Genomic DNA, 23,037 nt, shown 5'->3' on the forward strand with positions numbered 1-23,037 from the left:
GCCACTAAATCAAAGACTTGTCCTTATACAACAACAATCTTAAGTAGACTAAAAGATTTTTAAAAAGGTTGTTTTTAAAGTTATGTTCTAAGAAAAAGAAGACCATTTGCTTGGTCTAGAATTAAGAGATGAAAAAAGAAGATGGCAGAGTAGAAGCAGGACCTCTGAGCAGCTTTGGCTTCCACCTTCCCCAATCAATGTAAAAAGGGAACCCTGAACAAACTTTGGAGCTGCAGAAGCCACAAAATGACACAGAGAAGCTAACCTCCCACTATAGACAGCCTGGCAGGCTGGCAGGAATCGGCCAGTACTCTGGGAGCCAAGCCCAGGCCGGAGTGGGAGGTTTTAGCCCCAGGGCGGGTCTGACCAGATGCTAGCAAGAGAGACTCCATCCAGATCAGCAGCAGCTGTGGCCATTTCCAGAATAATCAACACATAGATGTGAAGGACAAATTGAGAGGTCAGTGCAGTCTGGACTTCGGGACCCATTAAGTGGGAGTGTGTTGCTTTTGCCGCTGAGACACCGGCACAGCCAGCCAGCCAGCCCCACGTGGCAGCTTCAGCTCATGGCCTGCAGAGTGTAGGGGGACCAAGAGACCAGTCTGAGGAGTAATCTCTCTTGCTTTAACCTGCTTGGATCTGGATTGCAGTCTAGGGTGGAGGTCCTGGGGTGTGTGTCCAGTTTGCCAAAGCATGTGGAGGCCTCAGAGAGGGCACCCATCTAATACCTCCAGCAGCTGAGAAAACCCCAGTGTTTGGGACAAAAGCTCCCCTGTCTGGTGGCAGAGTCCCACTGTGGCAAAAAGCCCAGGGGTCAAGTGACCGAGGGGCAACATGACCAGGCAAAGGAAACAAAGCAGACAGAAGATTCCAACATTACACTCCTATGGGACAAAAAGGAGCAAAGCATGGAATAGGAGTAAGACAATGAAGTCAGAACTCCTGCACCAAAAGCTTCAAAGGAAAATACAAGCTGGTTACAGGCCATAGAGGACCTTAAGAAGCAGATAAGAGAAGTGAAGGCAAAATTGGGAAGAGAAATGAGAACGATGCAAGAAAATTATGAAATGAGAGTCAACAGCCTGACTGAGGAAAATAACACCCTAAAAAATAGACTGACTCAAATGGCAAAAGAGGCCCAAAAAGGCAATGAGGAGAAGAATGCCTTAAAAAGCCAAATTTGCCAGATGGAAAAAGAATCTCAAAAGCTCACTGAGGAGAATCATTGCTTTAGAATTAGATTGGAGAAAATGGAAGCTAATGACTTTGGGAAAAATCAAGATGCTGTTAAACAGATCCAAACAAATGACAGAATAGAAGGCAATGTGAAATATCTCATGGGAAAAAGCACTGAACTGGAAAATAGATCCAGGAGAGATAATTTAAAAATTATTGGACTACCTGAAAGCCATGATCAAAGAAATAACCTAGAAATCATCCTCCAGGAAGTCCTCAAAGAAAACTGCCCTCATGTTTTAGAACCAGAGGGCAAAACAAAGGTTGAAAGAATCCACTAATCACCTCCTGAAAAAGATCCCAAAAAGAAAATTCCTAGGAATATTATAGCTAGGTTCTAGAATTCCCAGATTAAGGAGAGAATATTACAAGCAGCCAGGAAGAAACAATTTGAATATTATGGAAACACAATCAGGATAACCCAGGATCTGGCAGCTTCTATACTGAGGGATTGAAAGGCTTGGAATATGATATTCCGGAGGTCAAAGGAGCTGGGATTAAAACCAAGAGTCACCTACCCAGCAAAACTGAGTATCATGTTTCAGGGGAAAATATGGTCATTCAGTGGAATACAGGACTTTCAAGCATTCTTGCTGAAAAAACCAGAGTTGAATAGAAAATTTGACATTCAGATACAAGAAGCAAGAGAAGCATGAGAAGGTAAACAGGGAAAGGAAATCATAAGGAACTTATCAAAGTTGAACTATTTTTTTTTTTAAGCAATCAGGGTTAAGTAACTTGCTCAAGGTTACACGGCCAGTCATTTCTGGGTGTGGTGCTGAGTGTCTGAGCCTGGGATTTGATCTCCAGGTCGTCCCAACACTGGAGCCGGTGCTCTTACTCGCTGAGCCACCTGGCCGCCCCTAAGCAATTGGGGTTAAGTAACTTGCTCAAGGTTACACGGCCAGGTGTTTCTGGGTGGGTGCCAAGTGTCTGAGCCCGGGATTCGATCTCCAGGTCGTTCTGACACTGGAGCCGGTGCTCTCACTCGTTGTGCTACCTGGCCGCCCCAAAGTTGAACTATTAACATTCCTATATGGAAAAACAATAATTGTAACTGATGAAACTTTTCTCAATATGAAAATAGTTGAAGGGAATAGGAATATATATATATGTCTATATATGAAGGTATATGGGCATATGAATACATATGTGAATGTGTGTATATATGTTTCCAGGTATACATAGATAAAGGGCACAGGATCAATTTAACAGGAAGGGATGATACTTAAAAGATGAAATTACGAGATGAGAGAAGAATATAATGAGAGGAGATGGGGAGAGACAGAAAGAGGCAAGGGAAAATGGTTACAATGGAGGGGAAGAATAGGAAGGCAAAAGGGAATGGATCAACCTTATTCTCATTGAATTTAGCTCGGGGAGGGAATGAAATACACACTAAATAGGGTATCTCACCCTATAGGAGAGTAGGGGGGGAAGGGGATGAGAGAGGGGATGGTGGAAGGGAGGGCAGGCTGGGGGAGAAAGAAGTTGGAAGCACCCACTTTTGAAAAGGGACGGGATCAAAGTAGATAATAGAACAAGTGGGAGGTGGGATAGGAGGGAAGGAAATATAGTCAATCTTTGACAATATATCTACTATGTTATTGTTTTGCATTAGCTACACATGTACAACCTATACTGAACTGCTTATCTTCCCAGTAAGGGTGGGTGACAAGGGAGGAAGGGAATGAATCTGGAATTCAAAGTTTTAAAATAAAATGTTTAAATATATATATATATATATATAAAACATTATTAATACTATTTTACATGTAATTGGGAAATAAGATATACAGGCACTGGGGCATAGAGATCCACCATGCCCTACTGGAAAAGTCGAAAGGGATATGGGAGAGAGCAGACTGGAGGAGTAGATATCCTGTGGGACTGCTATTTTGGGGTGGTGGGTAGGGGAAAAACAGGGAGAAAATTTGTAACTCAAAATATGGCGGAAATGAATGATGTAAATCAGAAGTTAATAAAGCATTTGGAAAAAAAGAGATGAAAAAAGAAAAGACATAACTACTGAATTCCTATTTTTCTTCTATCTGCTCTATCAAGGAGAATGATTTTCAAATTTGTAAGGGTATAACAAATATCATGATATAGTAGACAGCATTAGATAAGGAGCTAAGAGATTTATGTTTGAGTATTAATCAAGTCAATAATTATGTGTGAGACACTAGATAAATCACTTCTCTGGTTTTCAATTTCTTTGTATTTAAAAATGAGGATGCACTAGATAATCTTCATGGTTTTTTAAACAGCATTCAGTTTTATAATTCTAGGAAATAGAAGATGAATATAAAAAACATAAGAAAAATGCCCCCAAATCACTATCAATAAGAGATACACAAAATTTGAAAACTCTGAGGTACTACATCAATCATCAAATGGACAAAAATGGCAAAAATTGAAAAACTAAATTTTTGGAAAGATTTTGAAAAGACAGGCATACTAATATACAGTTAGTAAAACTATGAATTGGGTCAACCCAATTTAAATTTCTGGAAAACAATTTGAAACAATGCTCCAAAAGTCACTAAACTATATATGTCCTTTGATCTAGTAATACTACTACTTGGCAAGTATCACAGAGGTCAAATTCAAAGGAGAAAGAGCCATACATTACAAACATATTTGTACAAACATATATATTCTCTGTGCAGCATTTTTTGTTGTACAGAGAATCGGAAATTAAGTGGGTGTCCAACTGAGGAATGATTAAAGAAATTGTAGATAGGACTGTAATGGAATATTATTACTTAAGAAGAAATTATGAACACAACAAATTCAAAGAAACCTGAAAAGTCTTTTATGAACTTACGCAGATTGAAAGCAGAACGTGTAGAACAATTTATGCAATGATCACAATAATATAAAGGAAAATAATGCTGGGAGAATTAAGAGTTTTGATCAATGCAATGGACCAAGCATGGCTTCAGAAGACTGAAGATAAATCATGTTTCCCACTTCTTGGCAGAAAGATGATGAATTAGAAATTTATAACAAGGCACACATTTTCAGACATTGATAATATGACTATCTACTTTTTTTGACTATAATAACTTGTTACTATTTCGGGGGAGGTAAGGGGAAGTAGAATTGAGTTAGTGGGTAGTTATAAAAAATAAAAGAACATTTTTAAATCTGCAGAAGAAAACAAAATGTCAGAAGAGCACACGAATACCGCAATCTTGTTAGAATATTTTAAAATTTAATACACACAAAAAAGCAAACTACATAAAAAAATTCATCATTTTGTATACAATTCTAAATTGTTCTTTACATACTGACATGTCTATTTGTTGATGATTTAGTTCATAATAAAAATTAGTAAAAAATAGTAAATGAATTATCAGTTTTAAATAAGTTCAAGTCTTCAAGCTCAGACATATTCATCCCAGAACACTGGAAGAACTTGTGATTGGGAAAGAACTATCTATAAGAAATTACAGAGAAGAGGAAAGGTAGCAGAAAAGTAGATCAGCAAATGTCCCAATTTTAAAAAGAAGACTAGGTAAATTCTGAAAACTGCATATGGGTAGTCTTGAATCAGATCCCCAGCAAACTAGTGAATTGATTATAAACAGATGGCTTTTGAGGGCCTAGCAAATAATGAGTACTAAGAAGACTCATCAAGAGTTTTCCAAGAAGTAATGCCAAATTAACTTTACTTTTTTTTTTTTGTAATATCATTGGACTTTCGGCTTTATAGACATAACATTTTGATTTCAACAAGACATTCAACAACATCTCTCATGACCTCTTTTGTGAAGATGTAAAAATGTGAATAGGATGACAAAAGAGTTATACTTTTTCCTTCACCTTGTCCAGTTTAACATTGTTATCCATAACTTAGAGGAAGTAACAGAAGATATGTCTAACAAATCTGAAGAAGACAAAAAGCTGAGAAGATATGCTCATCAAATCTGAAAATGGTAGAAAGCTGGGAAATATAGTTAATGGGATAAATGACAGATTCAAAATTAAAAAAAATATCCAAGAATGAGACAAAATCAGTAAGATGAAATTAGTCATGATAAATGGAAAGCTCTGAACTTAGCAAAATAAAAATCAATTCCACTTGATTGGGCAGATAATTGGATTAATGCCATTTTTTTTGTGGAAAAAAAAGACCCCCAAATTTAAACTGATCAGGCCAAATATGACCTGACATTTGAAACTGGATATCTGAGAAATCTTAAACTCAACATATCCAGAACAGAACTCATTATCTCTCCCCACAAATGCTCCACTCTTTCAAACTTCCCTATATCTGTCAAAAGTACCACAATCTTTTAAGTCTCTAGTTTCACAGAGTTAAAATTGAAAGGATTCCTCATTCTTCCTCAGTCCACATATTCAATCAATTGCCAAATCTTGTCTCTATTTTTTAAACCTCTTATTATTTATTTTTAAATTTTCAACATTCAATTAAACAAGATTTTGAGTTACAAATTTTCTCCCCATCTCTCCCCCACCCCTACCTCAAGACAGCAAGCATACTAAATACTCCTTTCCCAACCTGCTCTCTCTTCAATCCCCACTCATCCCCACCCCTTACTTTTTTGTAGGGCAAGATGAATTTCTATACCCCATTGCCTGTATATCTTATTTCCTGGTTGCATGTAAAAACAATTTTTAACATTTGTTTTTAAAACTCTAAGTTCCAGATTCTCTCCCTTCTTCCCTCCTCAACCACCCCCACTGGGAAGACAAGCAATTCAATATAGGTTATATGTGTGTGGTTAAGCAAAACATTTCCATAATAGTCATGTTGTGAAGGACTAACCATATCACCCTCCATTCTATCCTGCTCCCCATTTATTCTATTTTCTCCTTTGACTCTGTCCCTTTTCAAAAGTGTTTGCTTCTAACTACCCTCTCCCTCAATGTGCCCTCTCTGCTATACTCTTCCCCACTACTTTCTGGTAGGATAGGATACCCAACTGATTGTGTATGTTATTTTCTCCTTAAGCCAAATCCAATTAGAGTAAGGTTGACTCATTCCCTTTCACCTTTCTGCTTTTCCCCTCTAATGTAACAGCTTTCTCTTGCCTCTTTTATATGAGATAACTTACCCTATTCTATCTCTCCCTTCTATTCTTCTGTCACCTCTTAATTTTATTTTTTAGATATCATTCTTTCATATTCAACTCATCCTGTGCCATCTGTCTATGTATACATGTACACTCATACACACACATACACGGAAGTTCCTTTATATTCCCATTCAGTGATTGTTAGATTTCTGATAGCTAACTTTTCTAAAATTATATTCAGGTTCTTAACTTTATTTTTTTTGTTTTTTTTTATTAGATTGTTTACTTCTCAAAGGGATACACTGAAGTCTCCAACTATTGTAGTTTTACTGTCTATTTCTTCTTGTAACTATTAAACTTTTCCTTTAGACGGTATGTCATTTTGTACATAAATATTAAATACTGATATTAATTTTTATAATACCTTTCATCACAATGTGATTTCCCTGTTTATTTTTTATATGTATTTTTACTGTTGTCCTGTCTGAGATCATCACTGCTACATAAGCTTTTTTCCTTTTAAAAATATTTTATTTGTTTTAATCAGAAAAGATCTATCTTCTTTGCACCGGAACCTGAAGTGACTTGAGGTGGCAGGACCGAGGAGGCAGCCGCAGCACGAGGAAGGCAGGACTGCAAAGGACCGAGAGGCCACCACTACCATGAGTCTTTTAAAAAAGCCCAAGAGCAAGATGACCCCTGAGGAACTGCAGAAGCGGGGAGAGGAGGAGTTCAACACTGGGCCCCTGTCAGTGCTCACCCAGTCAATGAAGAACAACACCCAGGTTCTCATCAACTGCCCCAACAACAAGAAACTTTTGGGCTGAGTGAAGGCCTTTGACAGGCACTGTAACATGGTCTTGGAGAACGTAAAAGAGATGTGGACAGAGGTTCCCAAAAGTGGCAAAGGCAAGAAAAAGTTGAAACCAGTGAACAAAGATCGTTACATTTCCAAGATGTTCCTCAGGGGGGATTCAGTAATCGTGGTTCTCAGGAACCCACTCATTGCTGGCAAATAGTGAAGCCAGAACCCCCATTCCCATCCCGACACTCGGCTTAGCCCAGTAAGGCTGAGGGATCCACTAGCTTCATCTTTTGTGAATAAAACCTTCCTTTTTTTTTCCAAAAAAAAAGAAAAAAAAGAAAAAAATCTATCACCATCCTCTACCTCCAAGTAGGAAATAAAGGAAAATAAAACCCATTAAAAATTTCTTTAGGCCAGCAGCTGCTTCTGGGACTGTCAACCCATAGATGGCAAGGGGGTTGAACAACAGGTCAAGAGGGCTGAACCACTTCTGACCAGAAGGAGATTATAGGGCTCTCTTTGCTGGCGATAAGGCAGGATTCTATTTCTTTGCCCATATGTAGATCTGGGACAAGTTCTGGGTGGTGGTCCTGGGCTAAGGAGGAGCAATAGTGCAGCAGAACTTGCAGCAGCAGTGGTGGGAGGACACTCCTCACAGTTCCAGGGTGAAAAAGAGTGTTTGTGGTTGCTCAAAGACCAGAGCACAGACAAGAAGAGTAGAAAATGCCTCCCCTTAGGTCATACCACTTTGGAAGAACTGAAAACTTACAGGTCCCTAGAAGTATCTCTGAAAACAGCTGCACAAAACTGCTAAAGTTTGGGATAGTTCATCCTCCACCCTGTAAGGAGAGCTCTACTTTTAACAAATAGTTAAAAGTCCAGTAATAGACTGGGGAAAATGAGCAAACAACAGAAATGAACTCTTGACTATAGAAAGTTTTTATGGTGACAAGATCAAACTATATACTCAGAAAAAGATACCAAAGTCAAAGGTCCTACATCCAAAACCTCCAAGAAAAATATGATTTGGTCTCAGGCCATGGAAGGGCTCAAAAGTGATTCTGAAAATCAAGTAAGAGAGGTGGAGGAAAAATTGAAAAGAGAAATGAGAGTGATGTAAAAAAATCATGAGAAGAGTCAACAGCTTGGTGAAAGAGACACAAAAAAATACTGAAAAAAATAACACCTTAAAAAACAGACTAGGCCAAATGGCAAAAGAGGTCCAAAAAGTCAATGAGGAGAAGAACGACTTAAAAAATAACTGACCAAATGGAAAAGGAGGTCCAAAGCTCATTGAAAAAAATTCCTTCTTTTTTTTTTCCTTTTGAAGGGCAATTGGGGGTAAGTAACTTGCCCAAGGTTACACGGCTAGTTGTGTGTGTGTGTGTGTGTGTGTGTGTGTGTGTGTGTGTGTGTGTGTGTGTGTGTGTTGTGTCTGAGGCCGGAACTGAACTCAGGTTCTCCTGACTCTGGGGCCAGCGCTTTACTCAATGTGCCACCTAGCTGCCCCAAGAAAATAATTCCTTATAAATTAATATTAAGCAAACGGAAGCCAGTGACTTTATTAGAAACCAAGAAACAATAAAACAAAGACAAAAGAATTAAAAAATAGAAGGCAATGTGAAATATCTCACTGGAGGAAAACTGATCTGGAAAATAAATCCAGGAGAGATACTTTAAAAATTATTGGACTACCTGAAAGCCATGATCAAAAAAAAGTGTCTAGACATCATCTTTCAAGAAATTATCAGGGAAAACAGTCCTGATACTCTAGACCAAGAGAGTAAAACAGAAATTGAAAGAATCTACCAATCACTTCCTGAATGAAATACCAAAATGAAAACTGCCATGAATATTATAGCCAAATTCCAGAATTCACATGTTTAAGAGAAAATACTGCAAACAGCTAGAAAGAAACAATTCAAGTATGGTGGTTTCACAGTCAGGATTACACAAGACTTAGCAGCTTTGACATTAAAAGGATCAGAAGGCTTGGAATATGATATTCCAGAGGTCAAAGGAGCTAGGATTACAACCAAGAACCATCTACCCCCCAAAAGTGAGTATAATTCCTCAGAGGAAAAATGGATATTCGATAATAGAGAGGACTTTCAAGAATTCTTGACGAAAAGACCACAGCCATATAGAAAATCTGATTTTCAAATACAAGACTCAAGAGAAGCATATAAAGGCAAACAGGAGAGGGAAATCACAAGAGATTTAATAAGGTTAAACTGCTTACCCTCCTACACAAGAATAGGATATTCGTAACTCATAAGACCTTTCTCATTTTTAGGGTAGTTAGAAGGAATCTATATACATATATATGTGTGTATATATTTACAGATGGCAGGTGTGCGTTGACTATGAAGTAATGCAATGTAAAAAATAAAATTAAGGTGTGAGAGAGAGGAATGTACTAGGGAGGAACAGAGAGGAAGAGGTAGAATGTGGTAAATTATCTCACATAAAAGAAGCAAGAAAAGCTTTTACAATGGAGGGGAAGAGTGGGTAGTTAGGGGGAGTGAGTGAACCTTGCTCTCATCAGAACTGGTTCAAAGAAGAAAAAAGATACACAGGCAATGGGGTATAGAAATCTATCTTACCCTACTTGAAACTAGAAGGGGAAGAGTATAAGTGGGGGTGACATAAGGGAGGGAAGATTGGGGGAATGGGTAGTCAGAGCAAAACACTTTTGAGAAGGGACAGGGTGAAAGGAGAGAGAGAATAGAATAAATAGGGGTAGGGGGGAATAGGATGGAGGGATATACAGTTAACAACAGTAACTGTGAAAAAATTTTTGAAGCAAGTTTCTCTGATAAAGGCTTAATTTCTCTATCATACAGAACTGTCAAATTAACAAAAATAAGAGCCATTTCCCAATTGATAAATGATCAAAAGATATAATCAATTTTCATATGAAGTAATTAAAGTTATCTACAGCCACATGAAAAAATATTCTAACTCACTATTGATTGGAGAAATACAAATTAAAACAATTCTGCTAGATGGCAGAAATGAGACCCTATTTTGAGCCGTGGCATTCCTGCTGCTACTGGCTTCTGAACTTCATCCTTTCTCAATATACCAACTAGAGTCTATTTATCCAGGAATGCCATGCCCATGATTAAGTGCCCTTCTCAAAGGAAAACACTAAATGTTGGAGAAGATGTTGGAAAACTCAAACACTGATGCACTGTTGGTGGAGTTGTGAACTGATCCAACCGTTCTGGACAGTAATTTGCAACTATGTCCAAAGAGCTATAAAAATGTGCCCTTTGACTCAGCAATCCCAATTCTAGGTCTGTATCTCAAAGAGATCATAAAAAAGGGAAAAGGACCTACATCATGTGCAAAAATATTTATAGCAGCCTTTTTTGTGGTGTTCAAAATATTGGAAATTGAGGGGATACCTCAATTGGGAAATGGATGAACAAGCTATGGTATATAAATGTAATGGAATACTACTGTGCAATAAGAAATGATGAAAAGGCAGATTTCATAAAATCCTGGAAAGACTGGTACAAACTGGTACAACGTGAAATGAGCAGAATCAGGAAAATATCGTACATAGTATCAGCAACATTGTGGGATGATCAACTACCAATGACACAGCTCTTCTCAGCAACACAGTGTTCCAGGATAAGTACAAAGGATTCAACAAGGAAAATGCTATCCATAGCCAGATAAAGAAATGATGGACTCTGAATGCAGATCAAAACATATTTTTTTCACTTACTTTATTCTTTCTCTATTTTTTTGATCTGTTTCTTCTTTCACAACTATAACTAATATGAAAATATTTTTTATATGATTGCACATATATAAACTGTATCAAACTTGTCTACCATTTTGAGAAGAGGGGAGGAGAGGGAGAAAATTCAGAACTCAAAATCTTGTAAAAATGAATGCTAAACATTTTCTTGACGTGTAACTAGGAAAAAAAATAATAAAATGTTATAAAAAAGTTCCCTTCTCAGTCTTATGGTACTGTCCCAAACTTCTTCTCCCAGGGGCTAGGGAGCCTGTCACTGGCTTTTTATCAGGGACGCCAGGGCTGGCATCTTGCATGCTGCACAGGGGTCTCCCAGTCTAATCTAGTTGGCTGTGTTGGGGCCTCTGGGTCTGCTAGGCCTGACCACTTGTTTGTTGTACTGAGTCTGGAGACTTCACAGCTTGCCCACTGTGCCACTGGCCTGCTGAGTCTTCAGGGGACCTCAGTTGCTAATCTGTGCTAGGGCCAATGGCCTCCTGCTGGCTTACCTTGACACTGCCTGTGCTGGACTGTGCTCTCCTTTTACCTAAGTAAGACAGACTTTTCCTATACTCCTTCCAAGTTACCTTCAGCTGGAAAATTCCTTTTGTGGGTTCTGTTGCTCCAGAATTCATTTTAAGGTGTGATTTAAAGTTGCTTCAAGGAAAACTGGGAAGAACTCAATTAACTTCCTGCCTTGGCTCTGCCTCATGTATATTTTCCTCCATCCTATTTACTTATATTTTTTCTTCTTTCTGTCCCACTTTATTTTGTTCTTCATTTACTACAATAATTTAAGTGATTTTAATTAGTGAGATTTGAATCCACTTACATAGAAAAAAGTAGAAGCTAATACTGTGTTTTTCAAAATAAGCTGATTTCAATTTTATAACCTTCATATCATAATTGTTGAAATGATAAATTAGATCTTGAAAGTTTTACAAAAATAATACAATTAAGGCTTAACCCTGCTTAAATACAAAATACTTACAATTTCATCAATATGGATGCTCCCTCTAACAACACAGACTACAACCCCTTCATACCTTAGTACAATTTTAAGAGTTGCTCGGTTCCACCCACATCCCAAATTGCATGGTGAAAAACTTTCTGGTAATGAGTCCCTTTAAATTACATAGCCCATAGCTAGGACTACCCCTGAAGTCTTTCCAGGTTAGGAAGCCCTGTAAGAACTTGTAGTCTATTAAGACATCCTTCAAGAACCAAGGCTACTTCCATGCCATGATAAGACATCCGTGAGGACAACCTAAATAATACAGTAACTGGAAATAATCTCTCCCCAGTTTTCTCTCATAGCACATTGTACTTCTCTAATGCATTCTAATTATATTCTAATTTATAATACATTTATATGGATACTTGTCTTATCTTCAGTACTAGACAGTAAATTACTTAAAAGCAGGGGCCATGACTTATTTACATTTAAGTTTCCCAAAGGGTCTAGTATGTGTGATAAGACGATAAATGTCTTCCAAATGGAAGAATGATGATAGGAAATGGCATCATGGGACACACTATTGCTTATTGCCCACTGTTCTGTTTCTGAAAGTGGTACCAAATATTTTGTACTACTAGGATTGCTACATGCCATGAAATATATCCAATGGTAACTCATACATTCCCAATGTTCTTAAAAACTTATAATGAATCATTGATTAATTTAACTACCTCATTCTTGGATTTATGTTTTTGGGTTATATAGCTTCTCAGGACAGAAATTTTCAAAAATCTTATGGTTTTAATGAAAGGCTAAATAATATCATCTCTTTATGATCGTACTTTCATATTATATAAAACATAATGTTAATTTATTTTGTTATTACACTCTAGCTTCTTCAAATAGAACTCAACTCATTTGTGTTTATTCATATCATAAAATAAACCTGCTCAACAAATATTTTTGCAAATAAAAGGCATCATAATTATAATGTATGAGCCCCAAATTGAAAATTACCAAAACAAAGAATAGTACTATACTAGCAAATGAATCTGTTGAAGTATAAGCAGCAAAAAAGAAATATAAAGAGAAACTATGATAGCTTGAGAGACATGTCTAAGTGGATATATGACATATTCAAATAAATTAAGAAAGAACTTGTAGGGCTATGAAAATTACAAGTTTAAATAAAAGAAAATGCAAAAAAAATAAAGAACATGCCCAGAAGATGGTAAGCAGAATGGTGAGGGGACTGGAGAACATTCCATACACTGACTGATTAAAGGAGACTGGAGAGAGCTTAGAGGTGATTTGATAGCTATCTTCAAATAACTGAAGGGCTGTCAAATGGAAGAGGAATTAGATATGTTCTATTTATCCCCAGAGGGCACAACTATAAAAAACAGGTATATGGTATAGACAAGATGGTTTAGGCTCAAAGTGGAGGCTAGGTGGTGCAGTGAATAGAGAACTGCCAGCCCTGAAGTCAGGAGGACCTGAGTTCAAAACTGGCCTCAGACACAACACAAAAACTAGCAGTGTGACCTTGGGCAAGTCACTTAACCCCAACTGCCCTACCTTCCCCCCTCCAAAAGGCAAAAAAAAAATAATTAGAACTGACCCAAAGTAAAACAGGCTGTCTCTGGAATCACTGGATCTCCCTAAATACTTTGAGCAAACCTGGATGACCAATTCTTTAGGACGTTGTGGAACAGACTTTTGGTCAGGCACAAGTTGAGGTTCTTTTTATCTTTTATATTCTGTGATTTTCAGAAATCTAATCATCTGTGTATTCTGAATAATTAATCCACTGGAATTCGCAAATTCAACAATGTGATTGATAATAACCAGACATCAATTCAATATGCTAAATTACTTTAAAATGTTTATTACACTGAGAGAAACTCACCAAAATGACTCCCAAGCTCCACAGATCACAAGATTCATCATAGCCATTATGATTTAACAGCTCTGGAGCAGCATAATGAAGGGTAAAGCATGGCGTCTTAAGAGGCTGATTGTCAGGTGGCTTTAAACGTGCAAATCCAAAATCAATTACCTTAATTTCCAAATTATCATTTTCATCAGTGAACAATAAATTCTGTAAGATAAGGACACAAAAGTTAGGTTAATGGCTAATATTTTACAATAACAATTGCCTGTATGCAGTGCTTTTAAGTTTATCAAATACTTTACATATATCATTTGCTCCTTACAACAACCCTATGAGGGAGGTCCTACAGATATTATTACCTTTATCTTACAGATGAGGAAACTGATAGTCATCATATAGCTAGCAAATCTCTGTTTACTCCAAGGTCATCCTTCTTTCCACTATACTATACTTCCTTCCCTGTGGAAAAGATCCTTGAAAATATGCCACTTATAACTATAATTTAGAGAAGTAGCATAGTGTAGTAGCTCAGGAGCAGATGGAAACTGGATTAGGTGGATTCTACTTCTAACTTCATGAAAAATACCAGACCATCAACAATGGGTAAAACACATGATTTTTCTATGCTCAAGCTTGTCATCTGGTAAACAGGGATAATACATATTTCTATCTCTAAAGACAGATATCATAAGGATTAAGAAATAACCGAACTGTGCTTTTAGATCATTAAGTGCAATATAACAAACTAGTAAGATATTTTGAATTGTTTAGAATTCAGTAGTATAGAAATTCACTCTAATCAGCAGGCTATGTGGTACATGATACATATGGACTAAGAAAACCTACATAAATAAGTCTTGTGCTATTCTGTATATAAGGGCCTATAGGCTACATTAAAAATGCTATTGAACAGACTGGTAGTACTGTATAAAAATGGACCAGATGTAGGGAACAGTCCTCAACTCTCCCATATTATATCAGAGTTCAAGTTCCTGGATTTACGTGACAAACAAATCCTTAAGAAAGCTCAGGAAAGCATTAGAATTAAATTGCTGTTAAGAGTTTGGTATGTTATGTTGTATTGTCCTGAGAAAAAGAACTTGGTTAGGAGTTAGGATGATTAGAAGTCAGGAGTCCTGGGTCCCAGTTCTCATCTGCTTTTTTTCTAACTTAAAAAACAATTATTTTAGACTCAAACACCAGAAAAGAAATACAGAATAGAGCAAAGAAAAAAAAATATCATAAACTTAAATACTGGAACTTAAAAACAAAGAAAAAAAAGCATGTCATGTGCAACGCAGAACATAAGAGAGCATTCAAAGTATGTAATGATAAATTTTCATTTCAAGAAAGTCTAAAAGCATGGTGGCCATCACCGCATGGCTGCTTCAAAACTGCTGGGCTGCAGAATATAGGGGGACCACGCAACTATTCTGAGGGATAATTGCTCTTGCTTTAACCTGCTTGAATCTGGATTACTGACTGTCTAGGGTGGAGGTCCTGGGGTGTGTGACCAGAGTGCCAGAGCATGTGCAGGCTTCAGACAGGGCAGCCAACTAATAGCCCTAGCAGCTACAAAAACCCAGCTATTTGGGACAAAGCTCTCCTCTCTGAAAGCAGAGTTCTACTGTGGCAAAAAGCTCAAAAGTCAAGTAACTGAGTGGCAACATGAGCAAGAAAAGGAAGCAAAGAAGTCACAGCAATTCAACTTTGGATTCCTTTTTGGGGGACAAAAGGATCAAAGCATGGAACAGGAGGAAGACAACAAAGTCAGAACTCCTGCACCAAAAGCTTCCAAGAAAAATATGAACTAGTTATAGGCCATAGAGGAGCCTAAGAAGGATTTTGAAAACCAAATAAGAGAAGTGGAGAAAAAATTGGGAAGAGAAATGAGAATGATGCAAGAAAATCATGAAAAAGAGTCAACAACATGACTGAAGAAAATAACACCTTAAAAAATAGACCAACTCAAATGGCAAAAAGGCTCAAAAAGCCAAAGAGGAGAATGCCTTAAAAAGTCGAATTTGCCAGATGGAAAAAGAATCTCAAAAGCTCACTGAAGAGAATAATTCCTTCAGAATTAGACTGGAGCAAATGGAAGCTAGTGACTTTATGAGAAATCAAGATATTATTAAACAGATCCAAACAGATGAAAAAAATAGAAGGCAATGTGAAATATCTTATTGGAAAAAATACTGACCTGGAAAATAGATCCAGGAGAGATAATTTAAAAATTATTGTACTACCTAAAAGCCACGTTCAAAAAAAGAACCTAGAAATCATCCCTCAAGAAATTCTCAAGGAAAACTGCCCCGATGTTTTAGAAACAGAAGGCAAAATAGAGGTTGCAAGAATCCACTGATCACCTCTTGAAAAAGAGCCCAAAAAGAAAACTCCTAGGAATATTATAGCCAGGTTCTGGAGTTCACAGATCAAGGAGAAAATATTAAAAGCAGCCAAGAAGAAACAATTTGAATATTGGAGAAACACAATCAGGATAACACAGGACCTGGCAGCTTTTACACTGAGGGAATGAAGGGCTTGGAATATATGATATTCTGGTGGTCAAAGGAGCTGGGATTAAAACCAAGAATCACCTACCCAGCAAAACTAAGTATAATGTTTTAGGAGAAAATATGGTCATTCAATGAAATAGAGAACTTTCAAGCATTCTTGATGAAAAAACCAGAGCTGAATAGAAAATCTGACATTCAGATACAAGAAGCAAGAGAAGCATGAGAAGATAAACAGGGAAAAGAAATCATGAGCAACTATTCCTACATGGAAAAACAATAATTATAACCTATGAAATTTTTCTCAGTATGAAAATAGTTGAAGGGAATATACATGTATACATATATATGTATGTATACATATGTATATGTCTATATAGCAGGTATATGTGCTCATGAATACATATGTGAGTGTATATATATGTGTACAGGTATACATAGACAGAAGGCACAGGACGAATTGAATAGGAAGGGATGATACTTAAAAGGTGAAATTGAGAGGTCCGAGAGAGGAATATAATGAGAGGAGATTGGGAGAGACAGAATGGGGTAAATTATCTCATACAGAAGAGGTAAGGGAAAACTGTTACAATAGAGGGGAAGAACAGGAAGGCAAAAGGGAATGAGTCAACCTTACTCTCATTGAATTTGGCTTAGGGAGGAAATGACATACACACTAAATTGGGTATCTCACCCTACAGGAGAGTAGTAGGGAAAGGGATGAGAGATGGGATGATGGAGGGGAGGGCAGGTTCCAGGGAAGGGAAGTTAGAAGTAAACACGTTTGAAAAGGGACAGGGTCAAAGTAGAGAATAGAACAAGTGGGGGGCAGGACAGGATGGAAGAAAATAGAGTCAGTCTTTCACAATATATCCACTATGGAAATATTTTGCATAGCTACATGTGTACAACCTATTCCCAGTAATGGTGGGTGACAAGGGAGGAAGGAAAAGAATCTGGAATTCAAAGTTTTAAAATCAAATGTTAAAAAAATATATGTATATATTATTATTTTACATACAGCTGGGAAATAAGATATACAGGCACTGGGGTACAGAGACCCATGTTATCCTACTAGAAAGTTGGAGGGGGGATGGGAGAGGATATAGGAGAGAGCCCATTGGCGGAGGGGGTCTATGGTGGGATTGTTGTTTTGGGGTGGTGGGTAGGGGAAAGATGGGGAGAAAGTGATTAACTCAAAATCTTGTGGAAATGAATGATGTAAACTAAAAATAAACATAAAATTTAATTTTAAAAAAGCCTAAATGATAAATACTATAGATTTGTGTTGAGAATTGTCCTTTTCTTCTCTTCCTTGTAAATTTTCTTTTGTTCTGTTACACACTTTTTACTTTGTTTTTTTTTCACCCTTCCTCTCCCCACTACAATTGAGTGCAGATATATCACTATATGAATATAGATACATACATACACATATAGACTTATACTTTCCCCAACAAATTGATCTTTGTTTTTATATTTGTGCATATCGCTTGTTTCCTATCCCTCCTGACTCCTCTACTTTGCTTCTACCTGCTACATTGCTCTTCTATTACTTAGTCTACCCCCTCCAAGGATCCCTCTTCTTTCCTCCCATCCCAATAAATCTAAACACCCTTCTATAACCTCCTATAACTTATTCCCTTACCTTCCGCTCTAGAGATCCCTCCTTTATCCTCTCATTCCCATCCCTTTGATCTAAATACCCTTCTATACCCCCCTTAAGCCATTCCCTCTCCCTCCCCTGTAGAGATCCCTCTCTTGTTCTCTCCCCCTCCCTATCCCCTTTACCATTTTATTTCTTCTGAATTTAGGTTTTATACTCTTCTATATATATACACACATATATATACATATACATGTACATATATGTATATACATACATATATGTATTGTTTCCCCTTAAACCCATTCCCAATAAAAGTAGGTTACCAGAACTACCAGTCCTCCTCCTCCATTTAATCCCCGTTTTCTTCCTCTTGCACTTCATTTGCACAAAATAATTACTTCTTAGCTCTTCCTAAATGTTTTTACTTTTTAAAGTCATACACCCAGGTCTACTCCAATCATTCCTATGAACTACCCAATCTCTAATGAAAATTTTAGACATATATACATTTTACCTACATAAAAGTAAAAGGTTTATCCTTATTCAATCCCTTGTATGATTTGTTTTTGTTGGCTCTTGTATGTCAAATCTTCTATTAAGTTCAGGTTTTTTTTTTAACAAAGTCTTTAAAGTCTGACAGTTGATCAAAAGTCCATTTTATTTTTTATTCGGAATCATGCTTAACTTTTCTTGGCATATTTTTGGCTAGAGACCAGTTCTTCTCCTCTTTGATATAAAGTGCTCCAAGATCTACAGTGCTTTAGTGTCCCTCTGCTAGGGCTTGTGTGATTCTAATTGTGGCACCATCATATTTAAATGGACTCTTTCTTGTTGTTTTTAATATTTTATCCTTGTGCTGGAATCCCTTTCAAGTGGTTTTTGATGATTTTTTTTCTATTTCTACTTCCCCTCTTTGTTCTAATGCTTCAGGATAATTTTCTTTATTTCTTGTACTACTGTATCAAGATTCCTTTTTTTGAAAATAACTTTCAGGTAGTCTGATTACTCTTATGTTTTCTCTTCTTGATCCATTCTACAGATTGGTTGCTTTTCTTACAAGATCTTTTACTTTCTCTACTATTTTTTTATTCTTCATTTTTTGTTCAATTATTTCTTGATCTCTTATAACTCTGCTGGTTTCACCTTGCCCAATTCTAATTTTCAAGGTGTCATTTTCTTCCTTAAGATTCTGGATCACCTTTTCTAATTGGCTGACTTTCTTTTCATTATCTTGTTTTTTTTTTATTGTTTTCTTAAAGTTTTTCCTCAATATCTTTCATTTGATTTTTAAAGTCTTTTTAAAGTTCTATGAATTCTTTTTGGACAGGTGACCATTTGAAAGTTTACTCTTTGGGATAGAAGAGGGTTTCATTGCTTCAACATTCTCCTCTGAAGATGAACCCTGGTCTTCTCTACTCCCATAATAACTTTTTTTTTTTAATTTTGGAGGGGGGAAGGCAGGGCAATTGGAGTTACATGACTTGCCCAAGGTCACAAGGCTAGTGTTAAGTGTCAGAGGTCACATTTGAACTCAGGTCCTCCTGACTTCAGGGCCAGTGCTCTATTCACTGTGCCACTTAGCTGCCCCCCATAATAACTTTTGATGGTTCGATTCTTTCTCCTTTGCTTGTGCATTTTTTCTTTTGTAGTAATAGCTTACTTTTTGTAATCACCTCTAGCCTTGGGGTCTGGGGGATGGTGTCTTTTGCCCCAGATCTCTGTTCTCCCCTCTAGCCTGGAACCAAAGCCAAAGCTCCAGCCTCCTGTGAGTACCCATAGCCAGGGGCGTCCTGCCCCACTGCTTCTGCAATAGGAATGTGATGGTTCCTTCTTGCTCTTCCCATTCTCACAGCTTAGCTAGGTCTGGTGTTCGTTGTCAGCAAAGGTTCGCTCAATCTTCCCCGGCTCACATTTGCCACCAGTATTGTTGTTTGTCCTTTGTTCTCAAAGACAACCGTGACATTGGGAAGGTGATGTCATGATTTGCAAGTTAATTGGATTTAAGTGAGGGAGGGCTGTGAAAAAACACCAACCTCACTCTCTCCTCTGGAGCCATTAGGGTCCAGTAGCAAGACACAGATCAGGACAACTGGAGATGGCTCTGGATGCAGTGGGAGACCTTGGCCTTTTTAAGTTAAGGTCTTTCTCAGGTCTCAGTTTGTCTGAGGCAATGTCCATTCAGTGATTAAGGCTAGCTTAGAAATGAGGCAAAGAATGGCCTAGGTAAATGACTTGGTAAAAGCTAGTAAAAAAAAAAAAATCAATCCAGCTGGGGAAGGGTTTCTCGCCAAAACAGAAACAAATCACTATTTATGTTCACTCTGAAACATCAGAGACCAAATAATAACCAAATGAGGTTTGAGCTGGGATCTATTGTTGGCCAATCAATGTGAGCCAGAGTGATCTGGGTTTTAGGTATGGTCCTTAAAAAAGAAATCTAGCCTATAAACCCCAAGATACTTCTTTGCGTAGTCTAAAACACAAATATCTACAACAAGGGAGTCAATGCCACAGTAGTCTGGGCCATTAAAAAAGCTATGAATATTTTTTGTACATTTTTTTATTTTTTGTACATTAATCTTAATTATCTCTTCGGGATATAAACCTAGTAGTGGTATTGCTTGGTTAATTTTTGGTCAAATTGCCCTTTGGACATAGTTCCAAATTGCTCTCCAGAATGGCTGGATCAGTATACAACTTCACCAACAATGCATTAATGTCTCAATTTTCCCATATCCACTCCCAACATTTGTCATTTTCCTTTTCTGTCATATTAGCCAATTTGATAGGTGTTGTTCAGTTATTCTAATTAGCATTTCTTTGTTATTTAGAGCATTTTAAATGTAATTATCGATAGCTTTAAACACTTTGTCCAAAAACTGACTGTTCATATCCTTTGACCATTTATCAATTGAGGAACAACTCTTATTTTTATAAATTTGACCCAGTTTTCTATATATTTGAGGAATGAGGTCCTTATCAGGTAAACTTGCTGTAAGATTTTTTTCCCACAGTAATGATTATTGTGTATTTCCCTCCCCCCTTCATTTATTCTACTTTCTCTCCCCTTTCACCCTGTCCATCATCAAGAGTTTTGTTTCTGTCTTTTACCTACCTCAATTCACCCTCCCTTCTATCACTCCCTGCCTTCTCTTAGACCCTTCCCTTCCTACTTTCCTGTAGGGTTATATAGATTTCTATAACCAACTAAGTGTATATCTTATTCCCTCTTTGAGCCAATTATGAAGAAAGTAAGGTTCATGAGCTCCCCCCCTTACCCCATAAACCCCATCTTACCCTTCACTATAAAATCTCTTTTGTGCCTTTTTCTTTTTGCTTTTTTTGGAGGGGGGAGGGTAGGGCAGTTGGGGTTAAGTGACTTCCCTGAGGTCACACAGCTAGTTAAGTGTTAAGCGTCTGAGTCCAGATTTGAACTCAGGTCCTCCTGACTCCAGGGATGGTGTTCTAATCACTGTGCCACCTAGCCACACTGTTTGTGCCTTTTTTATATCACATAATTTATCCCGTTCTACCTCTCCCTTTCCCCTTCTCCCAATGCATTCCTCTTTATCACCCCTTAATTTTATTCTTTGGATAATCATCACATCATATTTCATTCACATGTTTTCTGTCTACATATACTACTTCTAAATACCCTAGTAATGAGAAAGTCTTTAGGAGTTATAAATATCATTTTCCCATGTAGGAATGTCAACAGTTTAATCTTATTGAAACCCTTATGATTTCTCCTTCCTTAAATTCTGCATCTGAAAGTCAAAATTTCTATTTAGTTCTGGTCTTTTGATCAGGAATGCTTGAAAGACTTCTATTTCAATGAATAGCCATTCTTCCCCCAACCCCCAAAGGATTATACTTAGTTTTTCTGGGTAGGTGATTCTTGGTTGTAATTCTAGCTCCTTTACCTTCCAGAATATCATATTCTAAGACCTCCAATCCTTTTTTTTTTTTTAAGTAAATGGGGTTAAGTAACTTGCCCAAGGTTACATAGCCAGTTTTTTTTTGTGTGTGGGTGTTAATTATCTGAGGCCAGAACTGATCCGGGGTCCTCCCAACTCTGGGGCTGGCACTCTTATTCACTGTGCCACCTAGTCGCCCCTTCCTCCAATCCTTTAATGTAGAAATGGCTAAATCTTGTGTTATTCTGACTGTGACCTGATGATATATGAATCGTTTCTCTCTAGCTGCTTGCAATAATTTCTCCTTGACATTGAGTTCTGGAGTTTGGTTATAAAATTCCTGGGAATTTTCATTTTGGTATCTCTTTCAGGAGATCATCGGCGGATTTTTCAATTTCTATTTTACCTGCTGGTTCTAGAATATCAGAGCAATTTCTTAGATATTTTTTTTTCTTTTTGGGGATCTTTTCCAGGAGGTGATCGGTGGGTTCTTTTAACCTCTATTTTGCCCTCTGGTTCTAAAACATTAGGGCAGTTTTTCTTGAGAATTTCTTGAGGGATGATTTCTAGGTTCTTTCTTTGATCATGGCTTTTATGTAGTCCAATAATTTTTAAATTATCTCTCCTGGATCTATTTTCCAGGTCAGTGGTTTTTCCAATGAGATATTTCATATTGCCTTCTATTCTTTCATTTGTTTGGATCTGTTTAACAGCATCTTAATTTCTCATATAGTCAGTAGCTTCCATTTGCTCCAATAATTCTGAAGGAATAATTCTCCTTAGTGAGCTTTTGAGACTCTTTTTCCATCTGGCAAATTCGGCTTTTTAAGGCATTCTTCTCCTCATTGCCTTTTTGAGCCTCTTTTACCATTTGAGTTAGTCTATTTTTAAGGTGTTATTTTCCTCAGTCAGGCTGTTAACTCTCATTTCATAATTTTCTTGCATTGTTCTCATTTCTCTACCCAATTTTTCCTTCACTTCTCTTATTTGCTTCTTAAGGTCCTCTATTGCTGTAACCAGCTCGTACTTTTCTTTGAAGCTTTTGGTGCAGGAGTTCTGACTTCGTTGTCTTCCTCCTGTTCCATGCTTTCATCCTTTTTGTCCCCAAAATAGGAGTGTAAAGTTGGGGTACTCTTTTTATTTTGCTTCCTTTGCCTGCTCATGTCGCCACTCAGAGACTTGGCACCTGGGCTTTTTGCTGCAGTAGGACTCTGCCACCAGACAGGCGAGCTTTGTCCCAAATGCTTCTGGTGTAGAGGTCTCACTTTTCCAAGCCTCAAGATTACTGTGTATCTGGTTTCAG

At 37.4% G+C, this 23,037-nt stretch overlaps 1 protein-coding gene and 1 pseudogene across 2 annotated transcripts in view; one reads left to right on the forward strand and one right to left on the reverse strand.

The window, feature by feature from the left end:
- Positions 1 to 23,037, reverse strand: part of RPS6KA5 (ribosomal protein S6 kinase A5) — a 261,593-nt gene that overhangs the window by 33,741 nt on the left and 204,815 nt on the right. For both annotated transcript variants that reach the window (XM_069085996.1, XM_069085998.1), the window contains one exon: positions 13,711 to 13,902. In XM_069085996.1, coding sequence (XP_068942097.1) covers positions 13,711 to 13,902 — 192 coding nt within the window. The remainder of the gene's footprint in view (positions 1 to 13,710; positions 13,903 to 23,037) is intronic.
- LOC138159712 (small nuclear ribonucleoprotein Sm D2 pseudogene) lies at positions 6,523 to 8,124 on the forward strand (annotated as a pseudogene).

Source organism: Petaurus breviceps, unplaced genomic scaffold, assembly GCF_028583685.1.
Source record: "Petaurus breviceps papuanus isolate PSGF00001 unplaced genomic scaffold, PetGlider_PUasm1.0 177, whole genome shotgun sequence".
Taxonomy (NCBI): Eukaryota; Metazoa; Chordata; class Mammalia; order Diprotodontia; family Petauridae; genus Petaurus; species Petaurus breviceps.